The sequence below is a fragment of the Trichosurus vulpecula genome, chromosome 4, assembly GCF_011100635.1.
Source record: "Trichosurus vulpecula isolate mTriVul1 chromosome 4, mTriVul1.pri, whole genome shotgun sequence".
NCBI lineage: Eukaryota > Metazoa > Chordata > Mammalia > Diprotodontia > Phalangeridae > Trichosurus > Trichosurus vulpecula.
The window spans coordinates 139,365,015-139,390,961 of record NC_050576.1 but is presented as its reverse complement, the minus strand read 5'-3'; the positions used below and the strand labels follow the sequence as shown (position 1 = coordinate 139,390,961).

The window sequence follows — 25,947 nt, the reverse complement described above, 5'->3', positions numbered from 1 at the left end:
TTCCTACCTCTACAAACTTCTTGTGCTCTCATTAGAGGTAGACAGATGTGTACTAGTGCAATGAAAAAGTATGGATCTTAAATGGAACTGGAGGTGTTTGGCAATGCCACATGTAATTCACCAATGAGGTACAGATACTACTGGATGTTGAATTTTTTGGTCACAGGTAAACAACAAAGTAATAGATAAAATCTACTTCATATAGATATATAAACTACAAAGCAGGCAATTGAAGACTGAAATACTGTGAGCTGTTGTTCAGTCATGTCTGACTCTTCATGACCCCATTTGGGGTTTTCTTGGCAAATATATTAAAGTGGTTTGTCATTTTCTTCTTCAGCTCATTTTAGAGATGAGGAAACTGAGGCAAACAGGGTTAAGTGACTTGCCAGGGTCACACAGCCCAGTGTCTCAGACTAGATTTGAACTCAGAAAGATGAATCTTCCTGACTCCAGGCCCAGCACTCTATCTACTCGGACACCTAGCTGCCCAAAAATACCATTAGAGAGTCATTTCCAGGAAGAACTGAAGGTCTGTAGTCTTGGTTGAGGAAGATGGGATTGTTTCAGAAAGAGTCATCTTTTCTGGGTGAGGTAGACAAAAGCATCTTCTCATGCTAGAAGACTGTGAAAATTCTTCTACTTTCCACTGGTTCACTTTTTCAAATTTAAAATAAAGACAAAGAAAAGAAGAAGAAACAGAGTGGCACATACATAGAGAACTGGCCTCGGAATTAGGAAGACCTGGTTTTAAGTTTTTCCTGAGTTCAGGAATGACTATGTGACCAGAATAAGTCACTTAACTTCATGTCCCCCCACCCCAGTCACTTAACTCCACCCTAGGCAACTCTTTAAGACTTAGCTGCAGAGCAGGTGCTGGTCTGCAATGGTAGATTGAGCACCTGATGAAATCACAGGTTTGCTTTAAAAAATAAGTAAAGGAAGGTCAGGTCTTTACATTTCTAAGAATCAATGCCAACTAAGAAAATATTTGGATCATAACATTAGAGCTTAAAGACTTAGAATTTATCTAGTCCAATTCCTGATTTGTACAGATGGGGAAGCTGAGATCCTGGACATATCTGAACTCAGTTCCTCTGCCTCCAAATGAAACACTATTTTCACTGCACTGTGTTGCTTCTTACATGCAGGATGAACCAACACTACTAAAATTTTGATTTTATTATCAGCAAATAGTCTACAACTCAATTTATTCCATCTAGTGCAGCTTCAAGAGAAAGTACCAAGCATACTCTCCATAATAACTTGAAGTAAGAAGAAGAATGAAGGGTCAGGAGGCTGTGATAGGAGAGGAAACACATATGTGTAATGTCTGAATTCACAACATTTAAGTGTATTCCTTTACACACTCTTTACTTAATATCTATTCACTCCCACTCAATATACACATAGGAAGAGAAATCTCAGTAATGTCCTTCTAGTGTTAAAAGAAGAAAACAGCACACATTATGATGTAATGGGGACCTTATGAACAGTATTGAGGGAACATTATGAGGTCAGGGCTTCCCCTGAAGGGATAGCCAGGATGTAGGGCTTGTTAGGCCAAAGTCATCTTTCCTGCTAACATCCTAGCAGCACACCTTGTTCCCATTCTACAGCATGGAATTTTAAGATCAAAGGAATGAACATTAGAGCAAAAACTGAGACTCTGGGGGGACACCATTACAACGGGAAGGATTTTCAGGTCACCAGATTAGTATCATCATTTCCATCCAGAAATAAAGATACCCCTATGTCCTCATGGAGAACTCTGAAGACAAGCAGTCCAGCATTACAAATGAATTCAATAATTTCACAGAGGCCTTGATGAAATTTAGGCAGTTAGTGGAAACAACAGTGATCCAGAAAAAAGAAGAAAGACTAGGCTTATACGTCAAAAATGAAGGTAAGCTCGGATGTGTCAAGACCTCCCAAAGAAGCCAAAAAAAAAATCAGGTGACCAAACTATGTAGAATTTAGGGGCAGTGAGAGTCCCAGTGGCCTGTTATATGTCACGTTTAAGGTTACACTATTTCTTTTCAAGTTCTTCCATGGGGAAAAAAAATCAGAAATGGGTGAGATATTTTTCAATCAAGTTCGTGCTATTCTGTTCTGAGGTTAGGGTTAATGGCTTAGGAACATAGTTAATATAATCACAGCCTTGTCACTCATTGCCTTTCCTTTGGTGAACCCCCTAATATCTCTACAGATAGTGAACTAAGTACAGTTAAACCAATTTTCCTTGCTGAAGATGGCTGCTTGAAATCGATAACTTTCAGCTTTAATGCATTGTGCAGCTAGGTGGCCCAGTGGTTAGAGTGATGGGCCTGGAGTAAGGAAGACTCATCTTCCTGAGTTTCTCTTAGACACTTATTAGCTGGGTGACATTGGACAAGTCACTTAACCTCTGTCTGCCTCAGTTCTTCATCTGCAAAATGGGCTTGAGAAGGAAATGGCAAAGCACTCCAGTAGCTTTGCCAAGGAAACCCCAAAAATGGGGTCAGGAAGAGTTGGACACAAGTGATACAACTCAACAACAGGAATTTCTGCTTTATATGAGGCCTCACTTTTGTGAACTTTTCTCTGGCAATACTTAGGTATGTGTAGCTTATGTGAAGCAGAATGGTTGTCAGGGATAGAATGTTAAATTTGTAGTCAACAGAGTTTGGGTTCAAATTCCTTCAATGACACTAACTGTGGGACCGCAGGCCAGTTGGTTACCTTCTTCAACTTACTCATTTCAAAATGAGGATGACATTTGTAGTGCCTAATCTGCATAGTTGCTATGATGATTGAATTAGAGTGATATGTGTAAGTGCTTTGCAAACTTTAAAGAGCCATGTAAGAATCAATTATTGTTATATTCTGAATGAATTCTTTGATAAGTGAGAATTCAGGAGGCTAAGTTGTCCAAATACTAATAAGATGAAATTGAATAGGGATAAACGTACCTACCTCACAGAACTTTTTGTAAGACCTAAATGAAATAACATAGGTAAAGCCCTTTACAATAAAGGATGAATCTCTTGCACTTGGGTACCCAAAATCAATTTCATCCATATTAGTTGGGGAAGACATGGAAAGAAAGAAGCTGTTCTGATTAAAAAAAAACTCTAGAATGACAGCTCAATATGTTTCAGCAGTGTGATATGAAAACCAAAAAAATCAAATTTAAATGGTGGGGGGGGTGGGGGGGGAGCAGGCAGTATTTTAAGAGAGACATGGATTCCTGGAATAAGGAGGTGGTAGTTTCACTCTTCTTATCAAGTTTCACCTGAAATATTGTGCTCAGTTCTGGGCACCATGGTTAGAAAGGATATTGATAAGTTGACGGTATCCAGAGGATGGCATCTGGGACTGTGAAGGGTAAGTATGTGGCATGTTAAGTAAAGGACTTTTAGGCTTTCTATAAGAGGATCTATTGAAGGAATTAAGATACTTAATCTGGAGAAGAGAATAGTCGATAAACAAGGAAGACCTATGTACAAAGCTATTGGCAGCATCATGAGATCAAAGGTAGTGGTGACAAATGCAGAAATTAAAAGAGAGTAGTGGACATATTGCTGGGTGAGAAATGCCCAATTAACATCTAAGGGCCGGTATGCTGGGCCACAGTCTATTATTGAACCTCTATGGGGATATTTTGGCTATACTGTAGCTGCTTACAAGTAAAAATCCTTGCCTTCCTATGGGTTGACCCTAACATTGAGGAGAAATGGCTTAATGGAAAGATTATGTTTGGCTATTTGCACTATATACTGTGTGACCTCTGGGCCTCAGTTTTCCTCATCTGTTAAAAAGAGGGGTTTGGACAAATGTGATGATTCTGTAACACTTTCAGAAGATTGAACTCTGAAAGTCACATTACAAATTTCTTGTCTTCTGTGGTTTTATAAACTCTTCGAAAAGAAATAGGGCACTGGTTAGTAATTAACTTAGTTGAAGGAAGATTGATTCCTGCTAAATTCATCTCTTGCTGTGACAAAATAAAAGAACTTGAAATGACTTAGGGGAAATGATAAATGTGTAACATGCCTTGACTTTAACTAGGCTCCTGAATCTATTGTGCACAGTTTACTCATCAATAAACTTCAAATGCACAGCCACAACTGAGCAATAGCTGATATTTATATATGGCATCGTAAAGGGCTTTACCTACGTTATTTCATTTAGGTCTTACAAAAAGTTCTGGGAGGTAGGTACTGCAGGTAGTGGTAAAATTATTAATTATTATTATTGGTCTCATTTTCACAGTAAGGTTCAGAGTGGTCAAGTGGCTTTTAGCCTATATCCAAACAGCTAGAGTCAGAGGCAAGAACTAGACACAGGTCTTCCTGACTTCCAAGTCCAGTGCTCTACCCACTATATCAGGCTGACTCTGGAAAATAACTTTTTTTTGAAAGTAGTAATGCATGTGTGTGTGTGTGTGTATATATATATATAGATAGATAGATAGATAGATAGATAGATATAGATATAGCTAGCTAGCTAGATATAGATATATATATAGATATCTACATATATATACACATAAAATGTATATACATATTTAATACACATTGTTTCAGGTTAAAGGAGTTATGTTTGATTATCTGTGGATTCATATTTGGATTTGAAGACCCCTTTCAACACTTCAAGGGTGCCCTGAGGTCCATGGCACATGGGTTGTGGATCTCTGATCTAAGGCATTCTATGACCTACAATCTAGTAATTCTGTTATCAAAAAGACAAAGAGGGTTGTCTTAGATGATTTTATCTCAATGAGCCCATGCTGACTAATAGTAATTAGGAGTTCTTTTTATAAATGCTTACAACCCAGTCCTTTAATAATTGGTTCTAAATGTTAACAGCAATCTAATGAACCATGATGAAAATCAAGATGACACTTGGAAAATAATTTTTAAGAATGAATTAGTCTGAGGTTACTCATAAGTTATCTGCAAGGGTTGGTCTTGGATTCAATACCTTTTAGTTTTCTTGTCAATGACTCAAACAGTAGCCTAGGAATCATCCCAGTCATAAAAAAAATTTCATCCTTATTTGTCTCAACAAACTTTTGATGAGCATGAAATATAAGCACCTCTTATACTACTAGGTTTGTTCATTGAACTGGTTTGATCTGTTATGTAAAGGACAGCTAGGTGATGCTGTGGATAAAGTACTGGGCCTGGAGTCAAGAGGACCTAAGCTCAAATACTGCCCGACACTTAGTAGCTGTGTGACCCTGGGAAAATCACTTAACCCTATTTACCTCAATTTCCTCATGTGTAAAATGAGCTGGAGAAGGAAATGATAAACCACTCCAGGGTCTTTGCCAAGAAAACCCCAAATGGGTTCACAGAGAGTAAAACACGACTGAATTGACTCAACAACAACCAAAAAATGTGTTGGGGTTTTGAAAATCCATGTCTGACTCCTTCTTTCACTTAGCCTGTGATCATAGAGAGTAAAACAGGAATGAATTGACTCAATAGCAAAAAAAAAATCTGTTAGAGTATTGAAAATCCATGTCTGACCCCTTCTTTCACTTAGCAATAAATGGAGCTCAGACTAATAGACTTAGCAGCAGAGAGCTCCAAGCTATAACAGATCTTACTTGGTTACAAAATATAAAAGAAATTTGTCCTAATAAAGAAATCTCTCTAAATGAATCCTTATAGACCACTACAGTAGGTAGCCTGTTACTAATAGGTAAGACCATTAATATCAAAAAAGGATAAAGCAAATCTGGTGTTTCCCTTAGGGAAGTCATGCTGGGGGAAAAAATTCTTCCTATTTTGGTTAAGAGAAGAGCTATGGTGAAGATGCTAGGACATTTCATTGGAACATTTTCTACCCTACTTTGGAATATTCTAACTCAATACCTGGTCAGGTCCAAAAGGAAATAATTTTTTAAACCAGAATAATCTGCTTCTTACAAATTGAAGTAGAGTACTAAGAGGGTCAGAGTGGTACATGTTGAGATAAATGATGTGGTATAGTAGATACAGGATTGATATAGGAGTTAGGCCTGGGTTGAAAGTCCACTTTTGATACTGTATTAGGTATGTGTCTCTGCAGAAGTCACTTAAGCTCTCTGAGTCTCAGTTTCCTCATTTGTAAATAAGGGAATTGAACTCAGTGGCCCTTGATGTTCTTTCCAACTGTAATTCTATGATCTTAAACAGTAGGGTCTTCAGCATTTGGTAACAATGTACCTGTAATTCTTTGTTTCAATGTAGACACTATTGATTATGAAAAGTTCTATGAGTCTGTACTGGAACTATTTGGTCCAGAAATAAAGAGCCAAGATGTGAAAAGCTTTTACAGGAAACTCAGCAACAATCCAGATGCACCCGTGGACTGGTGTGAGGTAGGAATTTTTGACATCTATTGTGTGAAATCTCAAAGTCATCTTCCTCAGTATGGGATTACAGATTGATTACACATTGATTAAGCAAAGTCAACATGCATGCTATTTGCCAGGTACTATCCTAAGTGCTGGGAATTCAAAGAAATGCAAAAACATTGTCCTTGCCCTCAAGGAACTCATATTCTTACTCTATGCAAGACTCTATGCAAATAACTATATACATGCAAGATATATACTGAGTAAACAGAAGGTAACTTCACAGGAAAAGTACCACAATGTGAAGTGAATGGGGGCATTATTATAGCTCTGAAATCTTGGGACAGGGCTCTTGCTTCGTAGTCAAAAGGGTGGGGCAAAATGCCAATTATTTACATTGATAATAAATAACTTGTTAATACAGATCAAACTGCCTATTACAGAGGACGGATCCACAAAATTAGTCAATCCAATGTTTTCTTGTCATTAATTACAGCCACTTCTCCCGCAGCCACTACCAGCCACTTCTCCCTTTATTACAGCAAGGAAACAAGTGTCCCTTAAGGACAAGGGACAAGGGATCCTCAGACAATCTCTCTGATCCTTTAGAACAGTAGTCCTTAGGTATGATTGACAAAAGGTCACTTCCTAAGAAGTCACTTCCTGTGGAGTCTGGGGTAAGTAAGAGAGAATCTCTTTTTATCCCTTCATAAACTAATAGTTGGTAGAGTTCTAGTTAGTCCTAGTTGGTTGAGAGCTGGCCTACTAACTGGGTGACCTTGGGGTAATCATCACCACAAATTGCAGTGGTTGGCCAGTCTGCATGGTTAGAGAGAATTTTCTCATCAAGAATTACTTACTCCAGTGAAATCACAGGTTTGGTTAACAATAAAAATAATATTAATAACAAATTCACAGAGTTGCTCTCATTAGATTAAGTATTCTCTGATTTATAGTTAGAAAACTGAGGTCATTGTGATTGGGAAAAAAAAAATTCCATCTTTTTGCGCTTTTTCTATTTTCATCTCCAACTTGACTCTGAGACTAAGCTGAGAAACATTTTTTACTTTTACTACATTTTTTTGACTTAGTGGTCAATACTGAGGTTTCTTTCACACCTTTCCTGATTTACTTTCCAGCAGAATGTCAGCTCCTTGAGGGCAGGTCACTGCTTTTTGTTTTGGTCTTTGTGTAACTAGCACACAGTAGGGTGGTTCCACACAGCAGGCACTTAATAAATGATTGTTGAATTGAGTTATACGTGGTCTTTAGCAAGGCCACAAGACTCTAACAAGGCTTTAACGAGATGCTGGGAGGCATGAAAAGATCATTCCACTGGGTGGTCATTCCAGTACAGACATTTCCCTATACATAAAAGCATGCCTTACCTATGGACCAACTTCATCTCTACTAAACTATTGCAATATCCTCCTAATAGGTTTCCCTATATCCAGTCTCTCCCCTCTCCAATACATCCTACATACATACAGCTGCCAAATTGATATTCCTAAAGTAAAGGTTTGAGTCTATCACTTCTCTACTTAATAAGCATCTAATAATTCCCTATTGTCTTTAGGATAAAATATAAACTATTTTTGGCGTTAAAAACCCTTTATAATCTGGCTCCAACCACAGGGGTAAGAGGATTGAGTGTAGAGTGAGAAGATCTGGATTCAAAGACTGCCTCTGATACCTCTTATACCTATGCAACCTCAAGGAAGTCATTAAGCTTTCTGTGGCCTCAGTTTCCTCATATGTAAAATAATAGTGCTGGATTAGAATATTTTAAAAGCCATTTCCAGCTCTAAATCTATGTTTTCCAGCTGATTACATATTACGCCCCTGTTCCATCCTCATTAGTGTTCTTGCTGTATCCCCATCTTAGGCATGCTACTGAAAGTCCATCCAGACTGGACTTTCCTCTGTTTCATCTACCACCTCATATCTTTGTACCTGTTTGTCCCTCATGCCAGAACTCCGTCCTCACTATAGTCTCTCAGAACACCTAGTTCCCTTCAAGACTCCCTTCAGTTGCCACCTCCTAAACCAGCCTTTCCTGATTCTCCCACTCTTCAGTGCTCTCTCCATAGTGATTCCTTTGTATTTAATTTGGCATGTACTTTGTGTTTACTGATCTCTGTACATGTTGTGTCTCTCTAGTCCAGCTGCCTTAGTAGAAGGTAAGCTTCTTGAGTGCAAGAACTGTTTCGCTTTTGTCTTTATATCTCCAGCCACCTAGCACAGTGCCTGGCACATAGTCTGTCCCCAATAAAACCTTGGTGAATTGAATATGTAGTTGCTGATTTTATTCATCATATATCTAGTGATTGGAATGCCTGAATATCTTTTAGTAGTATCCCTAAACTAATTTACTCTCACTTCCAAATAGTACTTTTTTTTTCTTTTTTATGTAAGGTTTTCTCACTTAAACCCATTTCCTTTGGTTTTGTCCTTTGGACTTGGAGTCAGGAAGATCTACATTTGAATCCCATCTCAGATGCTTACTAATTGTATGACTGAGTCAGTCACTTTTTCTCTTAGTACTTCAGTCTCCTTATCTGCAAAATGTAGATAATAGCATCTACCTAACATGTGTAAAGCATGTTACACACCTTAAAAATGAAATTAAAAAAAGAGAAAGGTACAAATCTTCAATTTTCACTATTATTTCTGAGGAAAAAAGAAGAGGAAGAGGAGAAGTTTAGGGAGAAAGGAAGGAGAAGCAGAAAAATCTTGAGGTTCAAGAAATAGGTCTAGAAGACCAACTGCCCAAGAACTCTTCTGCTCAATTTAAACATTCAAGGTGCCAAGATTGCTTATGGCAAAGGATATTACAGGATGAGCAAAATATAAATAAAAAAGTTTGATAACCAATATTCCAAGTGAATATCAAGACTAAAAGAAATCATACTATTGACATTTTTACAGACCAATCCTTAGAATAATCCTTAATGAAGATGACATTCAACAATCGTGCCAGGGCCTTCTGAACTCTAATCAGTTAATTTTGAAGGGTGAGGCAGTAGGTTAGAAGTTAGGAGAGCTACATTATGTTGAAGGAACATGGATCTATGGCATTTAGGGTAAAATTCCACATTGAAATGGTAAAAGCACTAACCTAGAATTCTGGAGCTCCATATGCACTGTGAGTAAGTAGCTAAGACTTCTGTTTTCTACAATATTGTGACAGATGACTCACTAGGCTTCATATATGTGTCATTACAATATGCTAGGATGATTCACCTGGCTTCCATTAAACCAGATGGCCTTAACAAGGAACTCAGTCCCATAAGAAGGATGCTGAGAGAGATAAGAAGAATGGTTGTAGTTTTTCATAATCAGTCTTCCAGGTGAACTAACGTCTTCCCAAAGACAAAACTTGCAAAGGCAATGTAGTAGAGATGAAAAAGTTTTGGCGTAAGAGGAGACCTGGGTTTGAGTCCCAATGCTACAGATTCTCCACTTGGGATAAATCAATTTCTTCACCTCTCTGGGTCCTGATTTGCTCATTGGCATATTAAGGAAGTTGGGCTAGAGACCTTGAAGGAAGGTCACTTCCAACTCTAAATTTCAAAATAAGCTATTTGATCATGTCAACTCCAGATTAGATTCTCAAAATAAAATAAAATTGGAAAATCTAGTGCTGTCTTTTTGCTCTAATCCTAACCTCTTATTCATGACCTTCCTCCTGATGCTAATTTTAACCTCAGGCTTGCAGCTGGGGAAAGGGGTGCCAAAAGGTTTTCCTTTTTCTTAATCCTGACCAAAGATCTTCTCTACCTCCTATTTTGATCATGTCACCATGGTGATCCACTGCTTCAGGCTAGCCTTTAAGATGCAATTCAGAAATCATCTTCTGCATGAAGCCTTTCCTGATCTCCTTGTCTTTCTCTCCCCGGCTATCTTGTATTTTACTACTGTATGTATGTATGTATATATTTATTAACTTTATTTTTATGCTGTATTTTTATATGTACTTGTTGCCCCTACCACTCCATTAGATTGTAAACTCCTTTCAAACAGGGGTTGTTTCATTCTTTGTACTTATATCTTTAGGTCCCAGCACACAGTGATCAATGCTTGCCTATTGATCGATCGAAGATAATAGGAAAACAGAGGTGACTGTAGGAGGGAAAGTGGAAAAGGATAAGGTACAGCAATTTGTATCCATCAAGAGGTAGAAAAGCAGGATTATCACAGCTTCGAAGACCCAGGGTGCCTTTCTCTCGCTCCTCCTCCACTCCTTTCTAGAACTTTTTTGATTGCCCCTTCCCAGGACTATATTGATTATTGGACACAAAGTCAAAGTGCCACTAAATAAAATTTGATTTTCTCCATGGTTTCAGGGCAGAGTTTCCCAGAGTATTCCCCAGAGATCATGTCTAGATTTGAATAATGGAAAATAGACAATTTCAAGTACCGACAAGAAACAATAGTGCTTCTTTGGAGACAGAAAAGTAACCTAGACTATGGTATGACTGATTTATTCATTTTATTGACCTTCAATCCATCCATCCGTCAAAAAACATTTATTAAAGGACTTACTATAATGAGTCAAGTCCAAAGATCTTCGATTCCACAAATGCTAGTACTCAATCATTTTTTAAGTACCTGCTATGTCCCAGGCACTGTGCTAACCTCTAGGGGATACAAAAAAGGGCAAAAAGTCTCTGCCCTCAAGGAGTTTACAGTCACATGAAGGAGACAAAATTCTCATGCCAATGTAGATTAAAACCATTTCAGACTTACTGTAGCCAACACCAAAATAAAATTTGGCAGCCAGGCTTCTTGACCCTTAGCAAGTCTGGTCCTGGAAGACTAGCACATAACTTATCACTAGACCAGAGCTTAATACCTTCCTAGCTTTGTTAGAAAGCTCTATCAGAGCTTGCACTCCATTGGAATAGTCTTCAGGAACCAAGAATCAATGCTTTGAGATATTCAGAGCGTGGCTTTATAGGCAGTAAACATGTTGAACTGAAAGGAGCTCCAGACTGAACACTAATTGAAATCAGCATGCCTATAAACACCTGCTTGAAAACTTACTATTTGCAAATTAAAGAATCTCCATTTCTTTCACTGTAAAATGGAGATTATAATTATGTCTACTTCTCAGGGTTGCCATCAGGAAAGTACTATTCTGTAAAGCACTATAAAATTATTTTTATTTTCTTTAGTGCATGGGGAAAGAAGGGATCTTATTTTAATAACACATTTATGTAACATGTCACAATTTATGAACTGCTTTTCTAACAAGAATCCTGTGAGGTATGTAGTTCAAGCACTACTATCTTCATTTTACATATGAGGACACTGAAGTTCAGAGATATTATATTTGTCCTCAGTCCCACAGTCATACAGCTAGTTAAGTACCAGGATTTATTATCAAACCTAGAGCTTCTGACTTGTAAAAAAATATATTTTAAACTTAAATACAAAATCAGAACAAAAATCATTGCCATGTGCACAGCAGACATAAGAGAGGATTCAAAATATACAACAATAAATTTCCATTTCAAGAAAGCCCATATAATAAATACTACACATTGTGTTCAGAACTGTCCATCTTTTCTTTGCTTCCTTGTAAGTTTTCTTTTGTTCTCTGCTGTGCACTTTTTATTTTGTTTTTTTCCCCTTTCCTATACATATTTATACATACATATATAAAAATATATACACATATATACGTACATATACTTAAATATCTATAATACCTATATGTAAACATATATATTCATATGTGTCTATGTAAAACTGTGTTATACTTGTTTGTCTCTGTTTCTCTGAGAGTGGATAATGTCTTCCTTCACAGGTCCAAATCTTTCCATATTTTTCTAAGTCCACCAACTCATCATTTCCTATACCACAGCAATATTCCAACCTTATACTCTCTAATTATTTTAAATAGTCTAAAACAATATTGACTAATATGGCTGATATATAGTGTAGTTTCCCTATTTTCTCTTTTGATTAAATCTATTTTAGCTTTAACTTTGTCTGAGATCATGATTCCTACCCTTGTTTTTTTTCCCTAATAAATTCTACTCTTGATCTTTATATTATGTTCGCATGTATCTCTTATTTCCTATCCCTCCTGACTCCTCTACTTTACTTTTACCCACTACCTTGCCCTCCTATTATTTAACCTAACCCCCAACAAAGATCCCTCCCTTATCCTCTCCCCTCTCCACTCTTTCCCTCTACCCTCTTGTTTCTATCTGAATTTAGAAGACATTTATAGCCTTCCAAATATATATGTTATTCTCTCTTTATCCCAGTCCCGTTAATCTAGACACCCTTCTATGCCTCCCTTTATCCTATTCCCTCACCTTCTTCTTATAAATTTAGAAGACTTTTATTCTCTTCTAAATGTATATGTTGTTCTTTCTTTAACCCAAATCTGACATAAGTAGGGTTCCTTCAAAAAATTCCTCCCTTCTCCTCTCCCTCTCCCTATCCCCCTTAGCCTTTAATTTTTTTCTGAATTTAGAAGACTTTTATACCCTTCTACATGTGTGTGTATATATATGCATATATATGTATGTATTTTTCCCTCTTTAATTCATTCCGGGTAAGAATAGCATTCCATAACTACCAGGCCTCCTCCCCTTTCTAATTCCTCTGTGTCAGTTCTTCCCAGAGCTTCTGACTTTAAGCCATGTTCCTTCCCCTCTAGTCTAGCTGACTTGGTTTGCATTGAGGTCCATCTGGTCTATTATGTAGAAATATACTATCAATGTGACCAGAAAAACAAACCAAAAAAGTCCCATGAAATTGGCTATACAATAACAGGCCCAAGTCTTTATAGTTCTCTAGACTGTGGCAGTTTGTAAGTCATCACTAGGCTCTTGGATTCCAAAACTCTTGGATCTATTTGTCTTTAGCTTGAGGTCCTCACATTTTTGTACAAGTATACCAGCATGGACAAGTTTCAAAGGTGCATTCATAAGAGTTTTTAGAACTCACAAGGGGCCATGGCTTAGCTTTCACATGGAAATTATGTTATGATTTTGATATCAAAAATGAGAATGTAAATGTACTTACTGTGGGCATGGAAAGGAGAGGATGTTAGTAGGAGAGAGGGGCTCTGGGAGTACCATTAATAACACTATGAGTCAAAGATGATTTATTATGACTAATGAATGAATATTTCTGCTTTGTCAAAAAAAATGGATGATGCTGTTGGTTCTCACTTAAGGGTTTGTTCTTTTTTAAATCATGTTTCATGCTTTAAAAAAATTCTAGCTGAGACAACCAAAGTACGTCAGCCTTAGATTTACTGTAAACTTTCCAAGATGTACTTGGTTTTCTTGGGTACAGATTTTCCCAGACTTAGTCAGACTGAATCTCTGTCACCTGACTAATGTGTTCTCCTGAGATCCTGAGTTCTTAGTGATGAACATAAAGATGCTGTTATCATGAGCTAGTTTCTGGGGTTAGCAGTATCAGTATGGGAAGACACTCAAGTTGCTGTAAGCATCACTGGAAGAGATTTGTTAGGAGGCTTGAACAGATTTAACTGATTATTACTTCTTCTCTTGATGTGAGGGCAGCACTTTGAATGAACCCTTTGGTTCCCCAGGTGGCCCTGGTGAAAATACGGCCCCAGCTGTATTCACAAGGCTTACCAAAAACAGGATGAAAAATCAACTGGCAAATAACCATTTTAGAGTAAATTGAGATAATTGATGCACAATTTAGAGTTAGAATAGGACCTTAGGGATCATCAAGCCCAGAAGTGCTGAACCTGGAGTCCACAGACCACCCCCTCCTCCAAAGTATGCATAAACTTGGATGGGGAAAGAATTACATCTTTATTTTCACTACCTTCTAACTAAAATTTAGCATTTCCTTCAATTATATTTTTTAAACCATCATTCTGAGAAGGGGTCTCACAGGCTTTACCAGTCTGCCAATGGGGTCAACAAAAAAGATTAAGAACTCCAGATCTAGCTCTAAACCTGAGGCTTAAAAAAACCCCAACTTTTCCAGTGTCACAAAAATTTTTAACAATAAAAACAATAATATTACCTAATACTTATCATTTAAGCAGTGTGGCCCTTACACTCAACCAAAATCTCAGTCTGGGGGAAGACTGGGTAGGAGAGAAAGGATTAAATGAAGGGAGAGAGAAACTTTTTCTGGGTCTTTTCATCAAGGAGCAATCTGTCTTATTTCTTGAGTAGGAAGCTTTCCATTATCAGGTGGGGGTTTATTTGCACTAGGTATTTTTTTCTTTATTTTTTTCTTTAAATGTTTTTTTTTCCCAATTACATGTAAAAACTATTTTAAACTTTCATTTTTGAAAATTTGGTGTTCCAAATTCTCTCCCTCCCTCTCTTGCCCCTCATTGAGAAGGCAAGCAATTTTGTATAGGTTATACCTGTGTAGTCATGCAAAATGTATTTCCATATTAGTCATGTTGTAAAAGGACAGACAAAAAACCCCAAAATAAAGTAAAAATAGTATGCTTCGATCTGCATTCAGACTCTGTCAGTTCTTCCTCTGGAGGTAGATAGCATTTTTCATCATGAATCCTTTGGAATTATCTTGGATCACTGTATTGCTGAGAATAGCTAAGTCATTCATAGTTTATCATTATACAATAGTACATTAATGTGTACAATATTCTCCTAGTTCTGCTCACTTCACTTTGCATCAGTTCATGTGAAGCCTTTCCAAGTTTTTCTGAAAGCATCCTACTTGTCATTTCTTATAGCACAATAGCACTCCATTACAATCATACCACAACTTGTTCAGCCATTCCCCAGTCAATGGGCATCCCCTCTATTTACAATTCTTAGCCACCACAAAAAGAGCTGGCATAAATATTTTTGTACATATAGGGTTTTCCCCTTTTTTAAAAAAAATCTTTTTGGGATACAGACCTAGTAGTGCTAGTGCTAGGTCAAAGGGTATGTGCAATTTTATAGCCTTTTGGGCCTAAGTCCAAATTGCTCTCCAGAATAGTTAGATCAGTTCACAACTTCACCAACAGCAGCACATTAATGACCCAATTTTCCCACATCCCCTCCAACATTTTCATTTTCTTTTTCCATCACATTGATCAACCTGATAGGTGTGAGAGGGTACCTCAGAGTTGTTTAATTTGCATTTCTCTAATCAACAGTGATTTAGAACATTTTTGTATATGACTAGATAGCTTTGATTTCTTCTGAAAACTGCTTGTTCATATTTTTTTACCATTTATTATTTGGGGAAATGACTCATTTTTATAAGTTTGACTCAATTCTTTATATATTTGAAAAATGAGGTCTATATCAGAGAAACTTACTGTAAATTTTTCTGCAATTTTCTGCTTTCCTTCTAATCTTGGCTGCATTGGTTTTGTTTGTGGTAAGTGCTTTACAGTGATTACCTCCTTTGATCCTCACAACAACCCTGGGAAGAAGTAGGTGTTATTATTGTTCTCATTTACAAACAAGGAAGCTGAGGCAAATGGGTTACTTGCCAGGATGCGAGTAACTTGCCCAGGATCACACAGCTAGTAAGTGTCTAAGGCTGAATTTAAACTCAGGTCTTCCTGATTCCAGGCCCAATGTTCTATAGACTGTGTTAATCAAAAAATATTTTCGAAGTGACGATTTTGTACCATGCACTTGTGATAGGCATTGAGGGATACAAAGACAAAAATGAAACAGTCCCTTCCCTCAGTATGCTTACATTCTAAGAGTGTGGGGGGACAATATAGGTACCAGACCTGTGATTTCATTAGTATAAGAAATTCCCAGATGATGAAATTCCATCTACCAATGTAGATCTGTATTTCTTCTTCACCATATCATCTTACCAAGTTGCCTAGAGGACTGAGAAGTGAAGTTACTTGCCCAGGGTCCCATAGCTAGTACATATCAGAGGCAGGACTTCCTGGTTTCAAGGCAGACTCTCCATCCACTATACCATACTCTCTCACATGTAAGTATATACTTGATATCCAAAATAAATACAAGATAATTTGTTTTGGAGGATGCGCATTGGCAGCTAGATGACACTGAGACTGTGAAGAACTAAGCGATTTTTGTCACTGTACCATAGCTAATGTTGCCAGTCACCTTCTATGAAGATGAAAACAGCATCAAGGTCAGCTACTACACTAGTGGTAAATTATTTAACTTGAAAAGGCTACAAGCCAAGACTAAAGTGGAAGGAGGGTGGGTACCTGATGTTGTGTTTGCAGACAATTGTGCTTTCAGTGTGGCCTCTGAGCCAGAGATGCAACAAAATGTGGACTCTATTGCTTGTGCTAATTTTGGCCAAGCAATTAACACCAAGAAAATAGAGGTTCTCCACCAGTCAGCACCACACCATCCATATGTGGAACCATTGGTAAATGGAAACATTTTGGATGCTGTAGATAATTTCACTTGCCTTGGTAGCATACTTTCCAGGGATGTACACATAGATGCTGAGGTTGATGCACAGACTGCCAGAGCTAGCTCAGTTTTTGGGAGGCTCCAAAGGAAAGTGTGGGAGAGAAGAGCTTTTAGGCTGCCTATCAAACTGAACATCTACAGAGCCTTTGTGTTGACCTCACACTCTTCTGTGAAACCTGGACAGTATACCAGTGCCATGCCAGGAAACCAAATTCCTTCTGTTTGAATTGTCTCAGGAAGATTATGAAGATCACCTAGCAAAATAAGGTATCAGACACTGAGGTCCTTTCTTGAACTGAACTGCCAAATACTCAAACTCTAATGCAGATAACACAACTCCGACGGGCTGGCCCACCATTTTTTCTCTACCTCAGTTCTTGCCCCCATACTCACAGACTTATTAAATATATTGATGCCCCCTCAAATACTTTGACTTCATTTGAAGTACTCTCCTTCCCCACCTCCCTTCTCTGCATCCAGGCTTTAGTCTGCTCTACAGGGAAGTTTGAGAAGCCTTGCAGTATATTAACTTTGAGGCAAAAAGTTAAGCTTTTGGGGGAAGCAAAGACTTCCATGACATTACCTATCCATCTCCTTCTCTGTTGTCCCCTTTTCTTTTTGCCTTCAATATTACCAAATATTAAGGTCTTTCCCAATGAGTCCTGTCTTCTTATTAAGTAGCCTAAGTATTTAAGCTTCATCTTCAGTATTTGATCTTCCAGTGAATAGCTAAATTAATTTCTTTAAGTATTGACAAATTTGACCTCCTTGCTGTCCAAAGGACTCTCAAAAATCTTCTCAAGCACCACAATTTGAAAAGGTCAACACTTTGGTACTCAGGTTTCATTATAATCAACTCTCACAGCCATACATTGTTACCAGAAAAATCATAGCTTTGACTATACAGACTTTTATCAGCAAGATGATGTCTCTGCTTCTAGTATGCTGTCCAGATTTGCCATAGCTTTCCTTTCAAGGAGCAAGCATCTTTTAATTTCATGGCTGCAATATCCATCTGCAGTTATCTTTGAGCCCAAGAATAAATCTGACACTGTTTCCATTTCTTTTCCCTCTATTTGCCAGGAAGTGATGGGATGACTCACCAAGATCTTAGTTTTTTTTTTTTTTTAATGTTAAGCTTCAAGCCAGCTTTTATACTCTCCTCTTTTACCTCATCAAGAGGTTTCTTAATTCCTCTTGACTTTCTACCAACAGAGTGGGTTTCATTACATATCTCATGTTGTTGCTATTTCTCCCAACAACCGTAATTCTAGTTTTTAATTTGTCCAGCCTGGCATTTCACTTGATGTACTCTGCATATAAGTTAAATAAATAAGGTGATGATATACGGCCTTGTTGTACTCCTTTTCCAATCCTAAATCAGTCAGTTGTTCCATGTTTGATTCTAGCTGTTACTTCTTGGCCTGCATACAGGTTCCTCAGGAGACAAGCAAGATTATCTGGTACTCCCATCTCTTTGAAGACTTGCCACATTTTGTTGTGATCCACACAATCAAGGGCTTTAGTGTAGTCAATGAAATAGAAGTAGATTTGTTTTTCCTGGAATGCCGTTGCTTTCTCCATAATCCAGCAAATGTTGGCAATTTGGTCTCTAGTTCCTCTGCCTCCTTGAAAACCAGCCTGCTCTTCTGGTAATTCACATATTGCTGAAACCTCGCTTGCAGAATCTTCAAATTAACCTTGCTGGAGTGTGAAATGAGCATGTGATTTTTTGCTAATTTGAACATTCCTTGGCATTGCCCTTCTTCAGGATTGGGATGTAAATTGATCTTTTCCAATTCATTGACCACTGTGGAGTTTTCTAAATTTGCTGGCATATTGAGTGCAGCTCTTTAACAGAATCATCTTTTAGGATTTTAAATAGCTCAGCTGGAAAAGCCCTCATGGCTTTGCCCTAATTAGGGTTCTGTTCATTACAGTATTATAGTAGAAAGATCAGTTGATCTTGAGTCAGAAGGTCTGGAGTTGGGTGTCACTTTATCTCTCTAGGGTTCAGTTTTCTTTTCTGTGAAATGAATGGATTGGGGAGAATTACTAAAGTCTCTCCTAGCTCTAATTACTATGGTTGCTGTGTACTAAGTTGTAGATTCATAGGTAATTACTCCTCCTCTTTCCCCACATCTGTTCCCTTTTACTTCCTCGGGTTGCTGCTATTGTCTCCAGGGGGAAAAAATGTAATTAGCAATCTGCATGGGTTTGTTGGATGATTGTACACTGCTCTAGGTTTTTTGAATATAGGTACTATCTAAATGTAGGAAATTATTCCAAACTGCATATCTTTTACAAAAAAATTTTTTTTCTGGGAAACTGGCATTCATTAGCACAAAAATAAATGAAGCATTTTTATTCCTATTGAAGTCTGAAAATACAAGTGGCAGTAGAAACACTCTAATGACCAAAATCTGAGTTAAACTGGTTGTCCAATTTTACAATTATTGTTACAGTTTTGTATGCTGTTTGGGACAGGTGTTTGTATTATTGTATTCATAAAATAAGGTGGAGTGGGGGTGGAGGTTGTAGAGAGCGATTGATCAAAATGTACTTGGCTCATAGTGAGGGCTTAATTAAGGCTTGTTGATGTGGCCTGACCATATCTGTCATAAATACTTCTTAAAAGCAAAAGTGCCAATTAAAGATTTCAGGCTGGCTGACTTCCAGGTCATGTGACCAACAATGGAAGACAAGAAAATTTCTCTAGCCCCACTAACTCTCAAAAATCCCCCCAAACTTGGGAAGAAAAGCAATCTTAGCTGTCTCTGTAGACCAACACAATAAGAAGCTGAACAAGCCAGCCTTACACACTAACTGCAGAAAACACTACTCCAGAGGTGGGGAACCTGGAGCCTCAAGGCCACATGTGGCTCTCTAGGTCCTCAAGTGTGGCCCTTTGACTGAATCCAAACTTCACAGAACAAATATGGATTCAGTCAAAGGGCCATACTTAAGGACCTAGAGGGCCATATGTGGTTCCTCTGCCCTGGATTTATCCCTAATTCACTCGATCATCCTCTATACCAGCCCCCAAACTCTGGCAGAATATACAAATAGTTATTTTCTTGCCAAATTCCACAATATCTGTTAGCATACCTTGCCCCTTCCCTGAACCTATCATTCTATGGCAATAAGTAGCAGACCTTAGTAGCCTACCCACTTGCGGTGGGGAAAAGTATAGTAAAAATGTTCTGTCTGAAGGAAGGGCAGTACCCTCTTCCTGGAGGCAATAGTACTCAACTAGAAGGAACTAGGTCAGGGTCAACATATTTTTTTGTGGCTGCTCTAAGCCCAAAGGAAAGGGGACTAACATCCAGTGGAGACCAGTCCTGTCCCCTTAGAAGCTTCTTGGAGAGGGACTGGGACTAGTGAAAAGTGAATTCCTGCACATGCAGAGGCTAAGTTAGCTTTAAGGTCCTCATGAGCTATAGCAGAACATAAAGCAAAAAAAAAAAACCACCTAAGATCTCAGGAGGTACGAAATTAAATAAAGAACCTAGAGAATAAGCAAATCATGTAGTGTTGTATTAATATGATCAAAGATCTTCCCTACCCCTTCCATAGGCCTCAGGAGGGGCTAGGTGGGAAAGCTTGACTATATCCTTGTTTGTAAGTAGGCCTAAAGCTTCTACTTACCTTGTACTAAGCAGATTTGGGCATGAAGCCCTCAGGGCCCTAAAGGGAGTTGCTAAGACCAGAGCCAATGGTATGTGCACTGAGCTCTAGTTAATCATGAATTCAGTCAATCAGACACCTGAGTTCCAGCCAATCAGATGAGGGGCTAGGACTGTATATAAGGAGAGCCCAGAGTGTGAGAGAACCAGAACTGAAGAGAAGCAGAACTGAAGGGAAGCAGAATTGGGAAGCAGACATCAAAAAGACTGTTAGTGGAGATGTGAATTTGTCCAGTCACTCAGGAAAGTAATTAGTAACTATGTCTCAAAAGTTACTAAACTTTTTAGTGACTATTCTTTGACCTAGAAATACTATCACTAGGCCTATACCCAAAAGCAATGAAAGAAAGCTGAAGAGGATACTACTTTTTATAGCAGTAAAGAACTGGAATCCAAAGAGGTATGCATCTATTGGGAATAACTAACAAATTTTGGTATATTCATGGAATATTATTGAGCCATTAAAAATGATGAAATAAAATAGTTTCAGCAAAACCTGGAAAGACCTGTATGAATTGATGCAAAATGAAGTAAATAGAACCAAGAAAAAATTTCTGCAATAACATCATGAAGAGAAAGCCACTTTAAAAGACTTGAGAAATCTGATAAATGAAAATGATTGACTGATTCTTGAGGTCTGATAATGAAGTATGATACCCACCTCTTGACAAAGAGATGGTAGACTCAAGATACCAAATAAACATACATTTTTTGGACACTGCTAACGTGGAGCTTTGCTTTGACTATGAGTATTTGTTTCAAAAATCTTATTTTTCTTTTTTTCATTTTTTCAATGTGAGGATGATTTGAAGGGCAAAGAATAAGGACTAGGATAGCAAAAAAAAAACCAAGTTTATTAACTAAAGAAAACAGGGTTATTGAATAATCTTTCTTAAAATATAAAGAACATAGCAGGAAGAATCCCAAAAAGAAGCTTAGACAAGAACAGTTTTGAAAACTACAGGTTGAATTTATATAATTAAGAAGAAAAGCAAGCTGTATATAATAATGTACAATCTTTTGTTTCTGTTCTATTATATCTGGGAAATTCTCATTTTATTTGGTATTAAGTTCAGAATACAAATAAAATTACCAAAATAAAAGAAAATATGTATCACATTCCCTTGTATGGTCCCCTGAAAGATAACCTTGTGCTTCACATTGCTTATGCTGAGGGAGATGTGCCTCTTTAGTGGCTGAGTGGATGTCGAGAATGACCATATATATATATGCATGGGGCATTTAGTTCAGCTGGATGGGGATACACATGATGAGATGGTGAGAGCAGAGGGAGGAGACAGACTGGACTGGATCCCTCAACACCATGGACATGTATGGGGAGGCAGCTCCATTAAGTATTCAAGTATTTGCAACTCTAGAGAATACCTATCCTGAGTAAGATTGTTCTCTCTATCCTAGTTGAACTGATAATTTTTCTTGCTCCCATGTGGTGCTCATTTACCTTTGTGTATTCTTTTGTATATACCAAACTGAAAAACTTCTTAGATCTCTATTTGCTTTTTTGCTTGAATAATGAGGTTTATTCTCTTTAAAAAATTATTAATAGTGACTGGCCAAAATATAATTTTCAATTCTCCAGTATGCTTTGTGTCGTATAGATTTGGAATTGCATAGTTAATTTCCCTTATCTCCACTACAACTAAAAACTTTTACTTTCTACAAGGCTTACATTAACCATATAATTGTCTACATTCATCAATTATTGCTCATGATTTTGGAGGTGAGGGGAACTGGCTAAGAGAAACATTGGGTCTTCTCAGAAAGTGATTGCAATGCTTGATTGGTCTGTCCACCAGGTCAAGATTGATTGGTGGGTGTCTTCATTTCTATAGAAGGGAAAACAATGAATAATTATTGCCCATAGGTGGAATATAAGCAAAATATAATATAGTTTATTAGGTGCGCATACTATAATCTCCTATTGTTTGCAAGCTTCCCTTTCTTGTGAATTAGGGTTTAAATTCCACCACCATCATAAATAGTACTGAGAAAATAGAGCATGTTTAAGTAATTGTGTAAATTTACAGACATGGTTTTTATTTCAGATATTTGGATATTTTCTATTAGAAGAAGATGTACTTGCTTCCCAGCTTGATGAAGAAAATTTGATTTTCCTGGTTTCCAGAAAACAAAGAGTTGTACTTGCAGGTACAATTTTTAACATTCCTAGAAATACATATGGGTTTTAATGTTTATATTCAAAATGAATGTTATATACATTTTTCTAAAGATTCATTTAATTACATTTAATTATTTTGAATATTAGAAGAAAGGAGATAGGCTCACATATAGAATCAATTTTAATTGTCAAAGAAATAGTAATTATGTAATTGCTCTATAAAGAACACTTGCAGGAGAATCATAGCATCACATAATTAAGAGACCTCAGCAGTCACCACGTCCTACCTAGCCTGCCTGAGGCTTTAATATTCCCTATGAGAATCTAACAAATGGTCATCTAGCCTTTATTTGAAGACCTCCCTCTAAACGCACAACTTCATGAAGAAGTCACTTAACCCATGTTTGCCTCAGTTTTGTCATCTGTAAAATGGTGGATAACAATAGCAACTACCCACCCCCCACGCACCCGCAGGGTTGTTGTGAGGAACAGATGAGATAATAATTGCAAAATGCTTAGCACAGTGCCTGGAACATAGCAAGCAATACATACATGTTAACTAGTATGATAATTGTGATGAAGATGATGTTTATCCCACTGTTGGAGAATTCTGTCAGAAATTCCATCTCTTTATTTTGAGCTAAAATCTGCTTTTCTATAATTTTTACCTATTGGTCCTCACTCTGTCCAGTGAGGGAGATTTGAGAAGGCCATAACATTCAGGTTTTCCTAAAGAATATTGTTGGATCTTTAATAATCACAAACTAAGACTTTAGTAATATGGTAACATCTCACTAACTTGGACTCCAGTAGTGAATCAAGCAATGCTTTTCTACAAAATATTTTATAATTGAACTTTTAAAATTCTGTAATTCAGGCTGACAAGAAAGCCACAAGTGGTCTGAAATGAAGAGGTTTCTGAATGGATCTAACCTTGAAGGACATTCTAGATCATAGGAACATAGAGGTAGATTACCTTATCCCAAACCCTCATTAGATAGTAAGAAAAATCAAGGCTCAGATAGGCTGATTGACATGCCCAATGTGGCACATCTACTTATTGACAGAGCTAGCCCCAGAACTCTTAAGTTCCTGCTGAGAAAAAATATGGCACAATGGATAAAACACTTGACTAGGTAGGAGTCAGGAAGCAGTCTGCATTAGTAGAGGAAGGTTTCTCACAGGGTGTCCCTTATGCCAGTGAAATCACAAATCTAGTCCAAAAATTCTTCTCAAACTCCATACTAAGAGATTTGATTAAATAAAGCATTTATTAAGTATTAACTCTGTTCTAGGCACTAGTGGTACTGTGTGTATACACTGGCGATACAAACATAAGCTATAAGAAAGATAGTCCTTCACTTTAAAGGAATGACATTCTAATTGACAAAGTAAAGATAAAGGGAGCAGGAAGGGGAAGTGGATGCTACTCTGTCAGGAGAGTGGGGGAAGTGGGAAGGTGTGGTTGAAAATTTCCCTGGGGAGTCAGGAGCTGAGCCAGGTTAGAAGTGAGTATGGATGGCATTCAGGGGTAGGAAACCTTTAGCCTTGAGGCCCCAAATTTGTTCTGTGAAGTTTGGATTCAGTCAAAGGGCCACACTTGAGGACCTGGAGGGCCACATGTGGCCTTGAGGCTGCAGGTTCCCCACCCCTGGATATAGATACTTCCTCAAATGGAGGTTTATTGGAGGAACCTACCAATTGGAGAAGGCCAAATAGGTGGAGCCATTGATAGTTCAAGAAGGGCACCGAGAACAATGGCTGTGTCAGAGTCTGAGCGGGGTTAGAAGAAGATAAAAAAAAAATACCTCACAGAAGTGGGTTTCCACTAACTAACCAATACTAAATTGTGATTTGGTCAAAAACGATACAGTAAATGTTTAAAGTAATAGATCCCATGGCCAACAGGTTTGGTAAACTCTGGGTTGCTAAGTTATCAATGAGAAACTTAGAAAGGAGAAACAAAGAACAGGATATTCCAATTTCAACTGGTTGTTGAGTGATCCTGTGCAAGGTCCTTTCTAATCCTGAGATGCTATGATTCTCCCATAGGTATCATTTAATGTCATTAATTCTATCACTTCTGCAGGGAAAATTAATTCTGCACATTTATCACCTTTTCTTTCAATGTTTTACCCAATTAGGTGCAACAAATTAAAGTAAATATTGTATAATGTTTATTTTCTATCAATAATTACTTGTATACCATGTGCAAGTTGGCCTCTTTCCTAAAGGAAGAATTAAAGGGGACATAAAATCTCTCACATTCATCCTTTTGTCTTCACTCACAGAGTGACCATTCTAGATCAGGCCTTCATCATCACTAACTTGGACCATCACAATAGCCTTCTAATTGGCTTCTTCTTGTTTCTAGTTTCCACACTTTTCAGTTCATCTTCCAGTTACCAAACTGGTATTCCTAAGAGGTAGATATGACCCATGCCATTTCCTACTCAAAAATCTTCAGTAGCTCCCTATTGCCTTTAGATAAAGTAAAACTTCTCAGCCTGTCATTTAAAGCCCATCACTATATGGCTACCATATATCTATAATTGCAATCTTATTTCAAATTACTTCCTTTTACTCACTCACAATTCCATACATAACTTTCAACCATCCGTCCCCATGACTTTTCATAGGTGGTGCCTCGTGGCTGGAATACACTCTCTTATAATCTCTACCTTTTTGGATTTCTAGGTCCCTGCAAAACACAGTTCAGGGCCACCTCCTACATAAGGCCAGACCCAATCCCTCTAGTTGTTAGTACTCTCTGTGTCTCTTGTTGTGTTGCTTTATGTAGATTTGGCATTTACTTATCTATATGTGTGTTGGATCTGGTAGAATGAATGTAACCTCCTTGAATACAAGATTTGTTTTGTTTTTGTCTAGCACTGGGGTACTCAATGTGTTTGATTAAATTGAACTGTTGAATTAGAGGAACACCTCTCTGTTCTCCACTTTATCAAGGAGAATGAAGCATTAGTTGGAAGGATGGAAGGAAAGATTCATGAGGAAAACATAAGGACTCCAAAGAAACAGGGAAATCCACTAAGAGAGACAAGCATGAAGAAGTTGGAAGGTAGAAGACTGTCACACAGAAGAGAAAAGGTGGAATAAGAAGCCGCTGAGCAAAGGAAACTACGTAATAAGTAGGAGCTTCTTGCCATAGAGGCTATGTCTGGACCTTCTGAGGAAAAAAAAGACTCATACTCCAAAAAAGCCAAGAGATAGCCAGCCACAGATATAACCAACGGTTATATATCTGTTATGGGTGTATGAGTATGTGGTGGTGATAGAGGAGACTCCTTGATAGAAGGTGTGGGAAAGATTAAATGTGGAACATATGGGATCATACTTGGAAATCCAAGATCCAACAGTAGAAAGTAAGTTCCTTGAGGG

The 25,947-nt window shown here is 37.7% G+C and overlaps 1 protein-coding gene across 2 annotated transcripts in view; it reads left to right on the top strand.

Moving 5' to 3' along the window:
• The first annotated feature begins 1,520 nt into the window (after positions 1 to 1,520).
• Positions 1,521 to 25,947, top strand: part of WDR64 (WD repeat domain 64) — a 169,766-nt gene continuing 145,339 nt past the window's right edge. For both annotated transcript variants that reach the window (XM_036757403.1, XM_036757404.1), the window contains exons 1-3: positions 1,521 to 1,906; positions 6,222 to 6,352; positions 22,475 to 22,577. In XM_036757403.1, coding sequence (XP_036613298.1) covers positions 1,762 to 1,906; positions 6,222 to 6,352; positions 22,475 to 22,577 — 379 coding nt within the window. In that variant the 5' untranslated portion in view covers positions 1,521 to 1,761. The remainder of the gene's footprint in view (positions 1,907 to 6,221; positions 6,353 to 22,474; positions 22,578 to 25,947) is intronic.